The 21,196-nt window shown below is 36.7% G+C and overlaps 1 protein-coding gene across 4 annotated transcripts in view; it reads right to left on the bottom strand.

Annotated features, from left to right (window-relative positions):
• Positions 1-21,196, bottom strand: part of EXOC6 (exocyst complex component 6) — a 228,803-nt gene that overhangs the window by 24,438 nt on the left and 183,169 nt on the right. For all 4 annotated transcript variants that reach the window (XM_044916552.1, XM_021700179.2, XM_044916550.1 and 1 more), the window contains one exon: positions 12,145-12,218. In XM_044916552.1, the coding sequence (XP_044772487.1) occupies positions 12,145-12,218 (74 nt within the window). The remainder of the gene's footprint in view (positions 1-12,144; positions 12,219-21,196) is intronic.

The following is a 21,196-nucleotide window of genomic DNA, read 5'->3' as shown; positions in this document are numbered from 1 at the left end:
CCCATATCTCCCAATTTCATTCACATATCTACTCAAATGTCACCTCCTTAAATGTCTTCCCTGATAACCCAATACAAAGTGGTCCACCTTACTCCCAGTCATTATAACATTAACCTGTTTTGTTTTTCTCACACGATCTAAATCTATTTGAAACTATCTAAAACTATTTAGAAATCATCACTGTTTGTTGTGGATTTTCCTTCAACAAAATGAGATCGTGAGAGCAAGGATCTTGCCTATCTTGTTCACCACTGTATCTCCAGCACTTAAAACAGTGCCCAGAGCAGGTGCTCAAATATTTGTTCAGTAAATGAAGAACTATCTGAAAATAGAACAGCTCTTGGTGATCTGGCTTAATCTGGACAGCTTTCAGTTTCCCTAGAGCAGTGGTCGCTGAATAACTGCTGTTGGGTCACATAAAATGCCTTTGAAAATCTGAAAACACTGGACCCTCTTCTCAGTAAAATGCACATACAAACAAAATTTTGCATGAACCTCCTAAAATCAACCTGTGGCCCCCAGATTAGAATCCCTGATCCACAGGCACGTAAGGGCCTTTATGCAATGCAAGCTACATTTAATCAATTCCTGTCAATGAAGTTAAAGGTTGAGAGTAAAAAGAAAATCAATACAAAGCTACAAATCATTCCTAACACATTTCTCTACAAAGTAATAGAATATAAAAGAAGTTAAATAAAGAATAACCATGGCTAATGGCTGCTTAGTCTTCTCATGTAGCATATTGTATTGAGAAACCTAGATTTGCAATTCATCATGAAAAAAAACGGCTATATGTGTTGATGACATATATTGTAAGAAAACAGATTTGTGAAGGGAGATGTTTACGGTTGCCTCTTTAAAAAACAGCATAGACCAAACTGTTGTTCCAACTAAATGAGATCATACTGGATCAGGATATAGAAAGAACAAGTCAAGTTCCAGGAACTGATAAAGTTAAAAAAGAAAAAGAAAAGAAAAAAAAAAAAGAACTAAGCTGGGGTGCCTGGCTGGCCCAGTCAGTAGAGCATGCGACTCTTGATCTCAGGGTCGTGAGTTCGAGCCCCACAATGGGTGTGGAGCATACTTAAGAAAGGAAAACTAAACTAAAAAGAATTGATTTAATATTCAGAATGGTCCATGAACTCTTCTGGAGGAAGAGAAACTTCTGTGGGTACCATTAATAAAAAGATGCATGTGTAGGGTCACAAAATGACTTTTAAAAATGTACTCTTTATTTCTTTAGAAAGAAGGCATAATTTAAAATGATTTATTTATTCATTTTAGAGAGAGAGAGCACGAGCAGGGGTAGGGGCAGAGGGAGAGACTGAATCCTGAAGCCGACTTCCTGCTGAGCGTGGAGCCTGACACAGGGCTTGATCCCAGGACCTTCATCATGACCTGAGCTAAAATCAAGTCAGCCACTTAACTGACTGAGCCACCCAAGCACCCCAAAAATGTATTCTTTAAATTGTCAGATTAAAGTAATAGAAGGTAAAGAATATTTTTAGGTGTAAAACTCCTCCTTTGCCTGCCAGGGAGGACTTGGTGTCAGGTAAAAAAGATCAGGTGAACAAAGTAGCTTTTGTCCTCTACCCCTTCTCTTTTTGTAGCTATAGGTGCTTTCAGCTAAGCTAATGTGTAAAGTAAACTATCTGGGCAAAAAATTTCTGTAAGTTCTAAAGGACTGAGAACTTTTTTCATCATATTTTTAGTATCACTAAATAGTAATACTATTTTCTTTGTGGCAGTTTTGGCTTTGTTTTAATGTTCTTTTTGTGGCAAGTGTTAGATTTTCTGTCTTAAGGAAAGGTGCAATTAACCTGAAAAAAGTCACTTCAATTATATTTCCTTTTTAATACTAAAAGACATTCTTTACAACAAAATATAGAACTTACCTTGATCATTTTATCAGAAGATCTCTCCTTCAAATTTTTCCCATCTCACTTACAGTGTATTAAAGATAAAAAGTAGCAAATATATCCTTTATTTTCATCCAAGTATGCATACTGTGGCTCAGTAACAATAGTCTTGATTCACTAAGGAACCTGACAACTGTTAGAATCTGAACTCCACGTGAGCTGGTAGTTTAATTTCCCACTTAAATCTTTTCATTCTTCATAAGCAACCTTGTGTTACTGTTTCAGGCTTCTTAAAAACAAGTTATTCTGTATGACTGGTTTGCTGCATCTAAGCAGCATTAATCCTCTGGTAATTATCACCCTTCATAAAATCCTCCAAATTTTTTTTTTTAAAGGAAGTTCAACAAGTTATTGTTGAAAACTTACTATTTTTCATCTTTTTATTATTTGTATTTTAATATTTAAATTTCATCTATCTACTGAAAGACTTATCTATTTGTTATCATAGCCCTCTGTTTTCACCAGATAGTTCTAGGAATCTATAGATTAAAGTAATGCAACAGTGGTCCAGGTAATTCAGTATTAAACTGTGGGCTATAGAACACTGTTTCGCAAGACAGTAAGAGATTTTCATTTCTGAAAAGTATTCAGTACTCAAACAGGTTTGGGGGGAAAAGGGAATACACCTTTACTCTGAGACTTCTCAAAGCCTTTAACGTGCTAATGAAATTTTGAACTTACAAGAGAAGAGAGGGACAAAATATGTAGGATTTCCTCAATTTATTTGTCCATAAACTACTTTCTTCATGATTCAATGTTCTAAACAATAGTAGTTTAATAAATGCTCCTTTATTTAATTCTGTTTTATATTTGGTCATTGCTGATCACTTAATTAAGGTGTATATTGCCTTTGTCTAAATTCCCGTAATTCTCCTGCCCAGAATATTTCTTTATCCATAAAACAATAAGCAGTTGGTTTTGGAGTGATAACATTTCTTAGAAATAACCTATATTACTATTTTAGTATCCCTAATGATGACTGAAGATAAGTCAAGAAATGTTATACTTTTACTTGAGAAAGCACAGAAATGCGTCATGGATTTTTAGAAATACTCATCAAAAATTGAAATAGAAAAATAAAATTTACTGCTTTTGAAGAATGTTTATATAGAACATGAACTTATATAGAATATCTCAATTCCTAAGAAAGGTGTTTCTGTACTCCAAAAAAATGCTTTTGAGTATAGCTAAAAAATTTGTATTCACTTATTCAACATTTATTAATTGTTCACTATGTGCTAAGAATAGCATTTGGGCAATGGATGTATAGCAGTGGACAAAAAAGGGCACGATTCTTGTCCTCATGGGCTTGTAATTTAGCTTTTTTCCTTATATATTGCCCATATTGTTATGAATACTTACTCTAGAATTGTTTTGTTTTTAAGATTTTTTTTTTTATTTGAGAGAGAGAGAGATTGAGAGACAGAGAGCACGAGAGGGAAGAGGGTCAGAGGGAGAAGCAGACCCCCCGCTGAGCAGGGAGCCCGATGTGGGACTCGATCCCAGGACTCCAGGATCATGACCTGAGCCGAAGGCAGTCGCTTAACCAACTGAGCCACCCAGGCGCCCTGTTTTGTTTTTAAAAATACCTTTGATGTGGTTAAGACTATAGTTAGGCTGGTATTAAAAAAACCCTCAAACCTACAACTAATTTGCTAATGAGGAACGGCATGCACCATGAAATATAAGCATATAGTTAACTGGAAGGCAATAGGAACCATTTACTTGTACATTAGAAGCACATATCATTTATGTCTCACAGTCTTGTGTTTTAAAATTACTTTACATTAAAATGCTATGAGATCCAGTTCTTTTCAAAAACTGGTGCTGAGTCAACTGGATAACCATACAAACAAAATGAATCTTGAACCTCCATTCCACACCATGCACAAAAATCAATTCCAGATGGACTATAAACCTAAATGTGAATGGTAAAACAATAAAACTTTTAGAAGAAAACATAAAAAAATATCTTTATAATTTCAGGGACAGGCAAAGACTTCTTAAACAGGACATTAATAAGAACTAACCATAAAGGGATAAATTGCATTTCATTAAAAGCATGAACTTCTATTCATCAAAAGACAGAACTAAGAGTAAACAGACAAGCCACAGAGCAGAAGATATTTGCAATTACATATATTTGACAGAGGACTCACATTCAGAATATACAGAGAACCTCTACAAATCAGTAAGAGGTAGACAATAGAAAAAATGGTTAAAAAAAAACCCTGCACAGGTTATTCACAAAAGAGGATATTCAAGTGGACAATAATATAATGAAAAGGGATTCAATTTTATAAGTCAAATTAAAAAGTGCAGATTAAAACCACAATATAAAACTACTATATACCCACTGGAATGGCTAAAAAGGAAGAGACAGATAATACCAACTGATGACAAGGATATAGAGCAACAAGAATTCTTCTACACTGCTGGCTGAAGTATAAACTAGCACTCTTGTGGAAAACTGCTTCACAGTATCTATTATAACTGATCATATACATACCCCCTGACTTAGCAATTCCACTCCTAGGTAGACACCTTAACAGAAATGTGTGCATATGTTCACCAAAAGACACACAAATGTTCATGTTAGCACAATTTGTAACAGTAAAACTGAAATTAACTCATATGTCTTATTAATAGTAGAATGTATAAATTATGGTATATTTGTATAATGGCAGACTACACAGCAAAGGGAATGAAGGAACCACAACTACATGTAACAACATGGATAGATTTCACAAACATATTGAGCTAAAGAAGGTAGAACCTTCTTTTTTTTTTTTTTAAAGATTTTATTTATTTATTTGAGAGAGAGAGAATGAGAGACAGCATGAGAGGGAGGAGTGTCAGAGGGAGAAGCAGACTCCCTGCTGAGCAGGAAGCCCGATGCGGGACTCGATCCCAGGACTCCAGGATCATGACCTGAGCCGAAGGCAGTCGCTTAACCAACTGAGCCACCCAGGTGCCCCAGAACCTTCTTAAAAATTAATACTACATGATTTCATGTATACAAAGTTCAAAATCAGGTTGAATTTATCTGTGGTGTTAGCGGTTGTGACAGTGGTTACCCTTTGAGAGGGAGAAGGGTAATGGCTGAAAGAAGAGTAAGGGATAGGATCTCTTTTGAGGTACTTACTGGTCAAGTTTTCCTCTTTCCCCTAGTTTGCCCAAAATCAAATACTTGAAAACAAGATCTGGGGCACCTGTCTGGCTCAGTCAGTAAAGCATGTGACTCTTGATCTCAGGGTCATGAGTTCAAGCCCCACACTGGGCATGGAGAAAGAAAGAAAGAAAAGAGAGAAAGAGGGAGGGAGGGAGGGAGGGAGGGAGGGAGGGAGGAAGGAAGGAAGGAAGGAAGGAAGGAAGGAAGGAAGGAAGGAAGGAAGGAAGGAAGGAAGGAAAAGATCTAATCCTAGATGGGGAAAGGAATATTACGAGGTCATTTTCATGGCACAGGATTGTAATAGGAAGAAAAAAAACAGTATACCTGACTCATATCTAGGCTAATAGGAACCACATATTTGATTTTTCCTGTAAGGCTTTATACTGTATATTCCCAGGCTTTTAAAAGGCTCTTCCTATGACAAGGTATCTGATCCGTCACTTAGAGTTGGAATTCTTTGTGCTCTCCAATTATGTCTAAATCACCATGCAATACTCAAGGCACAGTCTTAACAGCCCCAAAACACAGTGGTCTAACCCAAATATCACCCTTACATGAATGCAGTCTAAGAATTCCCAGCAAACTGTTGGTTCATTTGGAGGTTAACTATACCTACCAGATCTTTTTCATATTGTAAGTCAGATTTCCTACATCTTGTATTTTTTAAAATTAAATTTAAAAATATTAAATACAGGGGGTGCCTGCATGGCTCAGTTGGAAGAGCATGCAACTCCTGATCCCAGGGTTGTGAGTTTGAGCCCATGTTGGGTGTAGAAATTACTCCCCCCCCCAAAAAAGTTTAATATTTTCCTTGCTAAATTTAACCTTGTTGGCTTTCACTTATCACTCAAGCAGCATGTTCACTTATCACTAACAGCATGTTGATTCTACAGGTAACTCTCCAAGTCATTATTTTAAAAATATGTTGATTCCAAACTATCAAAGATAGACATCTAGAAGGTGATGCCAGAGTCTTGAAGCATTTCCCAAGTATGTTTCATGTAATACATCCCAAAATAAGTGAGGGAGGGGTTCTGTGATGAGTCTGGGAAATGCTGGGTTACCAGAGAATTTCTCAGTCCTTACAATTCTAATGCACATGCAATTCTAAGAGGGAATTAGAGTATAAAGTGTTTCCCAAACTTGTCTGACTTAGAAATGCCTTTAAAGACATCTTTTTTCATCTTGAGAAATCACTGTTCCTGGAAAGACACTTTGAGAAATACTGCTCTGGGGTGATGATGATACAACATCCAACTTCTGTGGGCAAATGATTGTTTTATTTTTATTTATTTTTTTTAAGTAGGCTCCACGCCCAATGTGGGGTTTGAACTCATGACCTGATATCAAGAGTTACATGCTCTACCAAATGAGCCAGCCAGGTGCCCCAAGAGATTGTTTTATTAGCCTCAAATCCACCTAACTGCATTATCATCCAACCTACCTAAAATTCTTCATATTGCCAAAAGATTATCAAGATATTGTTGAATGCAGCAATGATATATCTTATCAGTCTAACTTATCACAAAGTGAAATAGAATCAGGTAAAGAGGCTTTAGTATTAGGATTAGTAAGCCATGGATGCTCAATCTACTGTGAGAATTATGTTCAGTAAGAAGCTAAAAAGGTAAGATATATATTTTGAAGTTTCCCACAAAATTGGCTACATCTTAAAAATTTTGGTGATTAAAAACTAATCTTCAGTTATATAAAAACAAAAATTCGGTTATATGGGACATCTCATTTTCCAGTGATATTTAGTGAAATATTTCTGTGTATTAAGAATGAGTTACAGGGCGCCTGGGTGGCTCAGTCATTAAGTGTCTGCCTTCAGCTCAGGTCATGATCCCAGGGTCCTGGGATCGAGCCCCGCATCGGGCTCCCTGTTCCACGGGAGGCCTGCTTCTCCCTCTGCCACTCCCCCTGCTTGTGTTCCCTCTCTCGCTGTGTCTCTCTCTGTCAAATTAATAAAATCTTAAAAAAAAAATTCTCTCTCCTGGGGGTGCCTGGGTGGCTCAGTCGCTAAGCGGCTGCCTTCGGCTCAGGTGATGATCCCAGGGTCCTGGGATCGAGCCCCGCATCGGGCTCCCTGCTCCGCGGGAAGCCTGCTTCTCCCTCTGCCACTCCCCCTGCTTGTGTTCCCTCTCTCACTGTCTCTCTCTCTCTCTCTGTCAAAAAATAAATAAAATCTTAAAAAAAAAAAGAATGAGTTACAGGGGTGCCGGGGCGGCTCAGGTGGTTAAGCATCTGCTTTCAGCTCAGGTCATGGTCCAGGGGTCCTGGGATCGAGCCCCATGTCGGGCTCCTTGCTCAGCGGGAGGCCTGCTTCTCCCTTTCCCACTCCCCCTGCTTGTGTTCCCTCTCTCGCTGTGTCTCTCTCTGTCAAATTAATAAAATCTTAAAAAAAAAATTCTCTCTCCTGGGGGTGCCTGGGTAGCTCAAGTCGTTAAGCATCTATCTGCCTTCAGCTCAGGTCATGATCCCAGGGTCCTGGGATCGAGCCCCGCATCGGGCTCCCTGTTCCACGGGAGGCCTGCTTCTCCCTCTGCCACTCCCCCTGCTTGTGTTCCCTCTCTCGCTGTCTCTCTCTCTCTCTCTGTCAAAAAATAAATAAAATCTTAAAAAAAAAAAGAATGAGTTACAGGGGTGCCGGGGCGGCTCAGGTGGTTAAGCATCTGCCTTCAGCTCAGGTCATGGTCCCAGGGTCCTGGGATCGAGCCCCATGTCGGGCTCCTTGCTCAGCGGGAGGCCTGCTTCCCCCTCTCCCCTACTCCCCCCACCTGTGCTCTCTCTCTTTCACTCTGCTCTCTAATAAATAAATAAAATCTTAAAAGAAAAGAAAAGAAAAGAAAAAGAATGAGTTATAGGGGCACCAGGCTGGCTGAGTCAGCAGAGCATGTGACTCTTGATCTTGGGGTCATGAGTTCAAGCCCCATGTTGGGTGTAAGCTTACTTAAAAAAAATGAGTTACAAAAAATTATCACTCAATTCTGTATACTATATAAAGAGTATTATAATAAAAATAGTTAGAAATTTTTAAGGTTTTCATACCTTGTCAAAAGAATTTTACATATTCATCTGAAATCCATCTGAAAGATTATATTTAACAAAATAGATAGTCTTTGTAAAAGAAAATAGACACATGTAAGTATACCAAAGTCCTCCTTTCAGGGAATTAATTTCAGAACTGGGGGTAGGAGGATGATAGGGTTTACTTATTAAAAAAAAAAAAGTTTACATACAAATCATATTAAAATAGCACATTTAAAATTGAGACAGTATATTCAGATAACACAGTACCAGTACCACTAGTCCTCTGCATTGTGTGTGGGGTAGTAGACCTTAAGATGTTGTTGAGATAACTGGCTTCCATTAGCAAGCATGTGATTGGCAGGATGATAAAGTCTTTTCACTCACAGGTCAGCTATTTCCTTTTCCTTAAAAGAGAGCAATTCTGATGATCCATCTTTTAGCTACAGTCTCTCATTGAGTCCCAATTCTCTTGCCTTCAGCTTTGATATGGTTCTAACTTTCCTCTTGTATCAGCTCATACTTGTCATCAACTCCTCTATTCAGAACAGCAAATATCAGGAGTTTGACCTCAGGGCAAAGTCCGGGTGGGCAGGTAAAATCTGACCACTGGACCCACTTCCTAATCTTTCATACCCAGCAATTCATGAAGCAGTATCAAATTCAAACTAAAAGACAGAAGCATGACCCCTTATAAGTACTATGAAAAGGGCTCTTTTGCCTTTCTAAGTATACTTGAAAAGAACTGTCAGCCACACTATTAAGACAGAAATGGATCACAGACTAGAAAAAAAAGAAGGAAAAGTGCAGAAACCCAACTAAAATGTAAATAAAAGTATTAGCACCCTCTTTATGTTTGGTGATATAGTACTTCATATAAAAATATTAAAATAATATTCTATGAAATGTCTTTATGAAGTCAGGAATATTAAAACATTACTGAAACTTTAAGACATCTTTATTTAAATAACACTGACATCTGATACAAAAAACTTCTATCACCTCATATGAGACTTTAAAGACTAATTTTATTTTCAGTCAATTCCCATACTTGGCATTTCATCACTTAACTGTTTATAAATTAATTTGAGAAACAAATATATGTGAAAAATAATTCTTTGTCAAGTTATTAATTCCAAGCCTCTAAAATCAAAAAATTCAAGTATGTCTCAGTGGTCCAGCAGCTAGACAAGAATTAGTTGCACCTTCTTGTTTTAGAATGCAAAATACAAAAATAGAGTATGATTAAATTTTAACAATAATTAGGAAAAATTATTTTAAGCCCCTCTTTAAAACTAGAATAATTAATACATTAAAAATTAGCTCATTCAAATTTATCCACTAGTACCTTGCACTGAATACTAAATACCATACTTTAAAACTGTGTTTTATATTAAATAGGTATTTCTACATAAATCTTTAACAGCTCTACATGTGTCATAATAGATTTCAGAATTCTAAATGTTTCTAATAGATTTTTTTGTATTCACTTAAAAGTTTCTTAAGGGGCACCTGGGTGGCTCAGATGGTTAAGCGTCTGCCTTCAGCTCGGTCAAAATTACACTGATGAGGAAAAGCCAACCAAGGCTTAATGCCTGTAAGTGCACATACTTGAAAAGTAAATTCAACCAAAAAGACTTGAGATGGTTATTAATATTTGTTGGTGTGCCTTAATAACAATTCCCTAGTGAGGGAATGCCTTACATATGCTTGTAAAGAGGCTTCTTTGGTGTCGATTGTCTTTGAAGGAAGAAAGTACCTGGGATCAGAGTTTTAATCTGCATTGAACAAACCACCTATTTGAACAAATCAAAGAACAGAATCTTTACCCACAATTTCAAATGTGGGCCTATTCACAATCCTACAATGTGATTACAAACTAGTTAATACCATACAAATTCATAAAAAACTGAGAAAATATCACATAATAAATTCCAAATTTTCTGAGAACAGATTATTTGTATATAATGGGAGATATCCTCAAATTACATACTCTTTGACTTGGAGAACATACTCATGTCCTTGTAACAGGGAAATCTACCTAATTGAGAAATGAAACATACAACCAAGCCTATTTCTAGTCTGCTAAAGGATTCCATTTCCTGTATTAGATCTTGTTCAGGGCAATAAGATTGCAACAGAGAGAACTCCTTCTAAAGCAAATAGATCTACCTTCTATAGAAAGAACATCTTCGGGTAAACTGGAATAAAAGTTCAGAGTCCACCTTTTTCATTTTCTACTATCTTCTCCAACTTAGTAAGGCTAATCATCCCCAGATCTAGGTCATCCATAACACTGTTCCTGGTTTGGCATAATACATGAGCACTGATTACAAACAGAAATAAATATTAATATATCTTATATGTTCAGTGCCTTACAGATAAAAAACTGGGAAATAGGAATAATTTTTTCAGTTTCCTTCTAAACCTGAGTTGAAGATATATCATTTATATCCACATGACTCATTGTCCTGTAAGTATTCCTACCCAGTTTGTGGGAATTTTCTTTCTTTAAAAGAGTTTTAAGCTCCACAAGATCAAAACTCTCTTTTACATTACTTTCGTGTCTATTTCAACTATATCATCCCTCTCCAAATAATCAGTACATAGTAGCTCATACATATTTATAGAACACTGGCTTGGAATTAAAGCAAAAACAGCTGTATTCTCAAACATTTACTGAAATCAGAACTTATTACTCAAATTGGTCCTGCTCCAAAGATCACTGTGGTGGCCTATTTACATCATCGGTGAAGCCCCATCTTCAGTCATCTCCATCCCCAAGGGGGATGGGACCATTAATAGAATGATATCACAATGGCTTTGTTTTTTATTTTTATGATTTTATTTTTAAGTAATCTCTACACCCGACGTGGGACTTGAACTCACAACCCCAAGATCAAGAGTCAAATGCTCCACAGACTGAACCAGCCAGCCAGGTGCACCCATAATGGCTTTGTTCTAATTCCATCTCCATTTGGTTCTTCTTGCCAAGGGCAGCAGCCATCCTGTTGTCAGTTCTGAACCCTTGAGCCCTCTACCTTGGATCTATCTACCCCTCCTCCATACTCTTGTGCCTCACAGGTCTATTATAATCCTAGGATTAAGAAAGAAAAAGGAGGAGGAAAAAAGAGGAAGAAACAAAGAAGAAGAAAAAAATATGGGGGAGATGGAAAAAGGGTAGGAAGTAAATAAAGAAAATGACAATAAACAGGTCAAAGAGTAGTAAAATGATCAGAAGAGATTAAAAAATTATATTTGTTACTCTACTTAGAGTTACACGACCAGAAAAGAATTACATAAATGTATAATTACCTTTCTAAAAATAGTTTTGTCCTTTTTTGTGGAGGCATACAGAAAATTTATTTTATTTATTTATTTTTAAAGATTTTATTTATTTGACAGAGAGAGAAAGAGAGAGAGCAAGCACACAAGCAGGGGGAGCGGCAGGCAGAGGGAGAGGGAGAAGCAGGCTTCCCGCTGAGCAGGGAGCCCGATGCGGGGCTCAATCCCAGGACCCTGGGATCATGACCTGAGCCAAAGATGGACGCCCAGCCAACTGAGCAACCCAGGCGCCCCCAGAAAATTTATTGAAAAAGCATTCTTTACCACAGTTTTAAGCAAGGGGCTCCTTTCTAGGTTGTCATCATTTACATTTAACTTGGGTCCTGACACTAATTATACCACCAATTTTCATAATAGGACCATGAAATCATTAAGAAATAACTCAAACTTCTAGTGTCATTAAACCAAAGTATAAAGTTATTTAGTCATGTGCTTAGCAGGTAATGAGTAAGTTAAATATTCACCAATAAAAGTGCTCCATGAGATTGAAACACCAAATAGAGATACAAGTTCAGAGAGAAGGGCCAAACATATAGTTATAAAAGAAGCACTTTTCCAAAGAAAGATTGTTTCAAGGCAAACAAGCATTCCTGTAGAATTAAAAAAAAAAAAAAAAAAAAACCCAAACCACAGCAAGAGTAGAAAGCAAAACCTGAGAACTACATTCTTCCATCTTACTTGTCTGAGGTCAATGAATGCTAGCTGCAGGGTGTCCCCCTGGAGCCCCGGCACAGGCTCAGAGCTGGCAAACACTATTAAGAAAAAACAAAACACAAGAATAAAAACAAGACTGTAAAATATACAAGGATTTAACCACTAAATTAATTTCTGCTCATTACAAATGTATTATAATATTTACATGTAACCATTTCAAATGAAGACTATTTATGACCTTTAATTTTCACTACTGAGAATGTTCTCCACACCCATTACCACAAGTATTTTAATAATTTTAAACTTCTAATCTACCATTTAATCACTGTAATCCTTAATTACAATAAATTCAGAATGGTTATCCCACATAAAGTTCAAGAGTAGTAATATACTTCAATCAAGCAAAGTTTTCCGACTCTACTTAGCCTTAGGTGAATGATTATAGAAGCATTTTGAAACTATACCAATTCCATGGCTGTCAACATATTTCAAAACATAAAAATCCTACCTCTAGCTAGAAACAGTAATGGGCAGACACATAAAAAGTCAGCTTTACATGCAGACAACAGGTAAAGTGTTCTAAGTAGCAAAATGAAGATGATGCAGGAATGTCTGTTCATGTCTTCTAGTAATTTTTTTTCCATAAAGGAATCCCACCTCTTCAAAAACTAAAAAAAATATTTTAAGACAAAACTGAATCAAAAGATTGTTTCTTCTTTTTTTTTTTTCTTAAAGATTATTTATTTTGGGGGGGGCGGAAGGGGCAGAGGAAGAGGGAGAGAGAAACGCTAAGCAGACTCCATGCTGAGTGCAGAGCTGGACTCGGGGATGGATCTCACAACCTGAGCTGAAAGCAAGAGTCAGAAGCTTAACCAACTGTGCCACCCAGGCGCCCCTCAAAAGATTTTTTTCTATAATTTTCTTGTACTTAAAAATTTATAATACTAGTAACAAAGCTTGTTTAGTTAAGTTGAAGACAATTCCAGTATTAGTTATTTTGATGACAAGACTTTTGACTCACAAAAAGGACCTATCATTTTACATGCAAGTTTCTCTGATACAAGTAAGAATGTCTGTAAGTATTCTGTGTTTTCCTATAAAACATTACAGATTTTCCATTTATGAATTTATCTAAGCCGGTATTTTAGAAGCCATTTAAATGTGCACCCTGTATATATAGTTCTCAGAATAACAAAAATAATTCTTAAGTTTAGTGCATTATGTGTGAAATACAGTTTAGAAAAGCTCAGAATCATATATTTAATTTTTAAAAGATTTTATTTATTTATTTGACAGAGAGAGAGAGCACAAGCAGGGGGAGTGGCAGGCAGAGGCAGAGGGAGAAGCAGGCTTCCCGCTGAGTGGGGAGCCCGATGTGGGACTCAATCCCAGGACCCTGGGATCATGACCTGAGCCAAAGGCACTCGCTTAACCGACTGAGCCACCCAGGCGCCCCATATATTTCATTTTAAAAAAATGCAAGCCAAGCATAGCTTAATTTATCTGGCATTTTTAGGAAGTAAAGATGTCAAATAGGTTTTGTTGTTGCTGTTGTTTTAAGACAATGTTAATTTTTTAATCTTAGGCATTTTTGATGAAATTTTAAACTATAACATAATACTTCCTTTGTTTTTTTAACTTTGAGTATTCTAAATATTATTTAAACGTTTCTTAATTCTCTGGATTACTGTTAAGAATGCTTTTTATTCTATACAATTAATTCTGAGGGCTGTCATATTATTTAGGTCCCCTCCCCTTTTTTTTTTGTATTAAATAGCTCAGAATGCTATGCTGTTTGAGTTCTTATGTCTAGCTCTTATAATTTTTCTGCCTTTTATCTTGCAGTTTTAACATAAGTTCTTACTCTTTGCTCTCTCATTCATCTTATTAATATGCTGCCTTTAACAATCTTGAGCTGGCCAGTCAGCTGACTACTAGGATTGTGTCTAAAGAGCGAGCAAATACAGCCTGAGTAAGGGACTCTCCCACAAATAGGGTGAATGAATTCTATATATGCTTTTGAGTATATGTGCTTTTTGAGTAGGAATAACCTTTTTGTCAGTCAGAGGTACACCATTTTTTCCTTTTACTTCTTGGTTCTCTGCTATGTACTACGTACATAGTTATGGCCATTAGATAGGTGACCACATTCACTTTTCTCAGGCCGTCCTTTCCAGAAAGCTAAGATTTATTGAGCAAATCTAGCCATACTTTTCATTATTTAGTATAATTCACTCACATCATTGTCTTTTCATACAATGAAAAGTGGCATAATTTCATACTATGGTGACTCCATCACCCCAACCATGTTCCAAATAGAGTTGTCTTTCTCTAGTACCAACACGTCTTAATTGAAAAATAATAAACAAAATTACAATTACCAATTAAAAGTAAAGATATTTTTAAATTTTAAAAAGTAGTTTTCTTAAGACCACCCAGCATATTGTTGGCTTTCTTGCCCCAGTCTCAGGCTACTGTTTCCAAGTAACAGTTAACTATGAATCCCTAGTGGTCTCCAATCAAAACTGTAAATGTTGGCTCAGCTTTACCATCTCCACATATACATATACATACACAGAAAATAAATACTTCCTCTAACACAGGGAGACTTACTTTATATATCAGGCATAAGTTCAAATTCGATTACACTTGTAATCATTATCTCCCAGAATTTTTCTGCACTGAAAATAATGTCCTTTTCTCTCAGTTCCTGTTTAAGGTACTATAGTTTAAGCCCCATTACTTGGCATTAAGCCAAAGAGCTTAGTGTCAAAATTGTAATAGCCCCATAAATTTATATAGCACTTTATAGTTTACAAAGCAGTTTCTCACACACCACCTACTTTGATCATCACAATAACTTATTTTAGTAAACAGGACATGCAGATGATGGATCATAAAATCTTAGCAGCTAGCTTAGCAGCTAGAAGAGACTCCCTTTGAAATACCTCCACCAGTCCCCTGAAGGCTTGGCTTAAAAGTCACGCAGTCCTTCATTTTACAGATTAGAAAAATTAAAAGTGAAATGACTCCCAGGATCACATAGCTAATTCAGATCTCCTAGCATTCAATCCATTGATCCAGAATCTGATTAAGTATTAACCTCTCACCTTTTATTCTCTCACAAGAACCTCCCAATATGGAAGTGCAACTCACTAGTTCATAGCTCTCGGGGCTTTTCCTCAAATGTTTCTTAGGGATAGGAGACAATTTAGCAATCTGATAATCATCTGGTACAGAGGATATTTCTAACTATATGCTATTCAATCTGTTCCATGGCTTCATATTTTTTTCTTTACTTCCTTAAAACTAAAATTCAGCCAATCCTGTTGTTTCTATCTTCTGAAATATCTTCAGCCTGAATCTGTCTCTACCTTAGTTCAAGCTATTATCACTTCTTGCTTGGATGCTAACACACACCTCTCCATCCACTACTCCCAGTGTGTTTTATGTAAGATGTAAATGTAATTTGTGCCACATCAGAGTTTAACATCTTTCAATGGTTCCCCATCACCTTCACGATAAAGCAAGACAAATAAGGTCCTTTATAATCTGGCCTTTGCCTATCTCTCTAGTCTCATCTCTTACCGCTTCCCTAGGGGCACCTTAAACTCTTTCCATACCAAACTACCAGCACTTCCTTGCATACACCAGTCTCTTTCTACAGAATCTTGATTCTTCTGCCTGGAGCAGCCTTTCTCCTCTATTTTTCCATCAGTTAACTCTTACTTATCCTTCCATTCAATCCTCACCTTCGGTGGAAGACTTCCATTATCCTGCAGGCTGGGTTAGTCTTCCTCTGTGTTCTCACTATAATTTCCTGTGCACAGGCAAACTACACCACCCATTTTGCTATCTTATAATTGTTTATTTGTCTGTGTCTTCCCACCTGATCATGAACTGAGGGTAGAGAATATATTTCTGTTTCTACATCCCTATCACTTAGCACAATGCCTGACATATGAGTAGTCAACAAAAGTTTCTTAAATGAATGAGGGAAATGAAAAAATGAGCAGATAAATTCTAAAGGAATTCTATCCAGTCCTGGTAATTGATATATAATGTAGCTTGCTGATTAGATCATAAATAGAGCTGTCCAACAGAACTTTATGCAATAATAGAAATGTTCTCTATCTGTACTAAATTTTTTATTTAAATTTAATAGCCACATACGGCTAATGCACTGTAAAGCTATAACATTCTGTATATATATTGTATTTATTTCAAAATAGTTGAGGATGGCTGAGAATACCCCTAATGTTTTCATCAATTAAAACGAAATTGTGAGTTCTTCCACTAAACAAGAAGCTGTGAGAAGTAGAGATCATTTCTTTTACCTTTATAGAATCCATGTCTGGTGTATATGAAATATTCAGTAAATGTGTTGAATGAATGAATAGTAATACAAATAATTCATTTCTATTAATACTGTCTAATGGTCCCAATAATTCTGGAGACAGATTTCAACCTTTGAAGTTTTAAAGAATTGAATACTAATTTTTGGGATCCCTTTAAGTATTGTCTTCAGATTCCCTCTTGGCTCATCCAGATCCTTATTTTATATATGATTTGTCATATTTTGGGGCTTTCAATGTTCTTTCCCCTTAGGTCATCTTTTTTTTAAAAGATTTTATTTATTTATTGGAGACAGAAAGAGAGAGCAAGAGCGGTGAAGGGAGGACAGAGGGAGAGGGAGAAGCGGACTCCCCGCTGAGCAGGAAGCCCAACTCAGGGCTTGATCCCAGGACCCTGAGATCGTGACCTGAGCCAAAGACAGACACTTAACCAACTCAGTCACCCAGGAACACCCCATTAGGTCATCTTTTTATGATTTTTATTTAATAATGCCTACTTTCTTATTATGATATCTGTGTCTGTGTCATTTAGCCATGCCATGAAGGATATTTTTTAAAAACACATTGATCCTGGTCTTCCAATAAGATATTTAAAAAGAGTTTCCAGGAAAAAAAAAATAGTTTTCAGGCTTTTTAAAGTTTTTTTTTTTTTTTTTTTTTTTTAGTATTTTACTTTTAAGTAATCTCTACACCCACCGTGGGGCTCGACCTTACAACCCCGAGATCAAGAGTTGCATGCTCTACTAACTGAGCCAGCCAGGTGCCCCTAAAGTTGGGTTTTTTTTTTTTTAAATAGAGCTAGTCTAAATCTTCTGGGGTTTTTTCTCTTAATGGTCCAGTTTGACCATTTCTTTTTTTAAAACAAAATAACTTCATGATATACTCATTTCCTCTTATTTTCTTATTTTTTTTTTGAATGAATAAATAAATAAAATCTTAGAGAGACACAGAGAGAGAGAGAGAGGCAGAGGGAGAAGCAGGCTCCCAAGGAGCAGAGAGCCCGATGCGGGACTCGATCCCAGGACCCTGGGATCATGACCTGAGCCGAAGGCAGATGCTTAACCATCTGAGCCACCCAGGCACCCCATTTCCTCTTATTTTCTACTAGAATATGGAACTTAATAATAATAAATGACCCAAAGTTTAAAAATACCCTAAAAGAGTGCTCGCTTCGGCAGCACATATACTAAAAATACCCTAAAAGAAAGACTAGAAAGGGAGATCTGATCTTACTGGGAAGGTCATATATAACAACAGAGTAATACTTTGCTATATCAGCCTAACCGGGAAGGAGACAAGTTGGAATTGATTTAGAAGAAAGTGAAAGTGAAAAATAATACATGCTATGTAAACTGTGATTATAATGACAAAAAAATGTCTTCCAAATTGGCCATCTCTGAATTTTTAAGAGAATAAAGAATATTTGTAGGCAAAAACATGAATTATTTGTACATATAACAAAAAAGTTTTATCCTCAGGATCTACACATAGATGTACAGGGTTTGGTATGGGGGTACAAAAACTGCTAAGAAGTCAGGTCGTGAGGGAGCGCCTGGGTGGCTCAGTCAATTGAGCATGTGACACCTGATTTTGGCTCAGGTCATGATCTCAGGGTCCTGGGATCCAGACCCGAGTCAGGGTCCCTGCTCAGTGGGGAGCCTGCTTCAGGATACGCTCTCTCCCTCTGCCCCTTCGGGCGCGCTCTCTAAAATAAATAAATCTTTTTTAAAAAGTTGTCAGGCTGTAAGTATTTATTCTGTCATGAAAATATAAAACCTACCCTGAAATTAAATGCAGAGGGAATAAGTCCTTGAACAATCTTGTCCTAGGTAGACAGTTATTTTTACTGTAAGGCAGAAAATGTGCATTATTTGGAAGACATCTACAGGGATATTTAGAATTGTCGAGGGGGGGAGGGGAAAAAAGAGTCATAAGAGCAAGATTAACAAATGATTGAGAGAGAGGGTGAGGAGGCTAGACTAGTCTCAAGACTGCTTGTGGATGACAAGGCAGGGGCATATAAAATGGAATAATTTTGTAACTAACTAAATGACTGAAAATGAATACCAGTAGTCTGCATATTGAAGAGATTCCTTATAATTCTATTTCTTGCTAGATCTGAAGATTTAAAGTAGCTATTTAGAACTCAAATTTTGGCTAGGCAAAGAAGGTATCCAGTGTGGACCAGATGTGTCATTAGAAAGAATGACTAAGAGCACCATCTAGTGGTTTTTCTGGTGGTGAAGAACTCATGCCTGGGAGTCCCGGGTCTTAGAGTTCTTGATTCTTAGACTTATATTATTACCCATGGTTGGAAGCAACGGGATGTAAGCCTCTAGGACCAAATTTCCCTCTATAGTCATCACCTCACTTTTATATAAAGTAGCATCTAGTCATCTCTCTTTCTTGGAATTAAATATGGGCAAAGTAGCCTCAATCCGGTACCTTAAGTGCCATTAAAACCAGGACCAATTCAGGGAGGCAAATAGTGTAATAGCATCCAGTGTACTCTAAAATGAGACCCTGAGGGCGCCTGGGTGGCTCAGTCGTTAAGTGTCCGCCTTTGGCTCAGGTCATGATCCCAGGGTCCTGGGATTGAGCCCCGCTTTGGGATCCCAGCTCCCTCTCCCACTCCCCCTGCTTGTTTTCCTTCTCTCGCTATATCTCTGTCAAATAAATAAATAAAATCTTTAAAATAAATAAATAAATAAAAATAAAATGAGACACTGAAATATTGTCCTATGGCATATATCCACATGATTTTCCCTGAATCCTTTTATTTCAGATATAGGTCTTTTTCCAAGGTTAAAATTAGAGGCCCTGAGGTCAAAGCCATTAACACACATGTGCGTGCACGCACACACACACACACACACAATCTATAAAAAGCCTTCATCTATTTTTTTTTAAGAGGTCTTTATATCTAGAGATTCATCTATTCCTCAATAACTCACCATCGACACAGAGACCAGTACTCTTCAATCTGGAGCTTTTCTAATATCTGTGGAGTTAAGATGTTAAACTCTTAGGAGTGGATAACCTCATTTGGATATTTTATACAGAATGTATGGAAAAGGACATTCTAGATCTATTTTTGGGTACTTCAACTCTTTCTGATTGCCTGATGCTTTGGAAATATTCTGTATTTTGTTGGTGATGTAAAAGATTTCTGAGATACCTTTATAAAAACCTAAGAGGACATTTTGATCTTTTCCTCTATGCATTTGCATTCATAAGAAACCTATTATTGGGGCCCAATACATAACAGGTGTTTAATAAGTATAAAACAAAAGCACACATACAGATTTAGAACATATGCTTCACACCAAGTGTGGCAAATGCTCTTCCAACTAAGAAGCAATTTCTCTTGAAGTTATACAAAGTCTATTACAGGATCAAAGGTTCTGTGCAGCTTTCAGAGGTGGCTACATTTGCAATTCCAAATGGATGCCTTCCTGACTTCTCTAATCAGGTAGCTATAGTAGCATTCTGATTATATGGTCAAGTTAATCAAAAGTATCCACTTCATTCATACATAGACTCTATCTTGTATTTTTAATCTATACAACTTTTAAGCTAAATTAGGTTTACTTCTTACACTTTCTCACAGTACTCTATACTTTTATAGAATTTAACAATTTACAGTCATATTTACTAAGGTGCAATTATTTAATGATTATCTCCCCTGGGCTTAAACCCCAAGACGGTGACAAACTTTTCTGTTTTGTTTACCACTATGTTGCCTACATACCAAACACATAGTAGATAAGAAGGAATTAATGTATGACTCCAAAGCCCCACTTTTGTTTGCCTTAAATTTCACTGCCTCCCAATCTTAAACTAGGATGCATTTTGGAAATTATCAATTCCATATCCTATGTTTTACAGGAAAAACTGAGGCCTCTCGATTGTTGAATGGTTTCAAAGCCATTTGCCCAAAATACAGGCAGAGCCAGGACTGGAACCATGGTCTCAACATCCTGACATATGTTCAGACCATCTTAAGGCTGATTTGAAAGAATTTTTTTAAAATTTTACATAAGGGAGCACCTGGCTGGTTCAGTCAGTGGAGTGTGTGTCTCTTGATCTCGGAGTTGAGTTCGAGCTGGATGTAGAGATTATTCTTAAAAAATAAAACAAAATCTTAAAAAAAACGTTCTACATAAATTCATATGATTCTACATTCCTGAACTCAGACATTTTATCAAGTTTGACCTCGTATGGGTTAAAAAAGAAAATGATCCAAAGAAAAATGACCAAAAGGGTATTAAAAATAATCCCCTAAGAATATATTAAAGAAACTTTAACTCTTTAGCTCAGAACAGATGACTATGTTTAAATAACCCTTTAAGTCTTTAGTCATCAAATATGTGAAGAATTTTTATAAATGATCTGTTATGTCTGTATCAAGATCTTAAATGGTATTGAGTTAAAGTATAGTGTATCAGTTGGCCTTAACTTTTTGACAACAAAGGCAGAACTCTAAAAGAGACAAATGTAAATTATGAAGATTTCCTGATTAATTTGTTCATTTTTCAACAAGTATGCTGTGAACATACCATTCTTCAAGGTGCCTACAATTACAAATTCTATATTGAATTTAACTATCTATCCTGGATGTTAAATCTCTTCTCTCTCTGCCCTCCTTCCCCTTCCTCCCTCTCTTTCTCCCTCGTCTCACCTGCCCCCAATCATGAGATGTATTCTCTAGCTCTCTTCCA

Source organism: Neomonachus schauinslandi, chromosome 6 (genome assembly GCF_002201575.2).
Source record: "Neomonachus schauinslandi chromosome 6, ASM220157v2, whole genome shotgun sequence".
Taxonomy (NCBI): domain Eukaryota; kingdom Metazoa; phylum Chordata; class Mammalia; order Carnivora; family Phocidae; genus Neomonachus; species Neomonachus schauinslandi.
The sequence above is the reverse complement of the archived record's forward strand: the minus strand, read 5'-3'. Positions and strand labels throughout refer to the sequence as shown.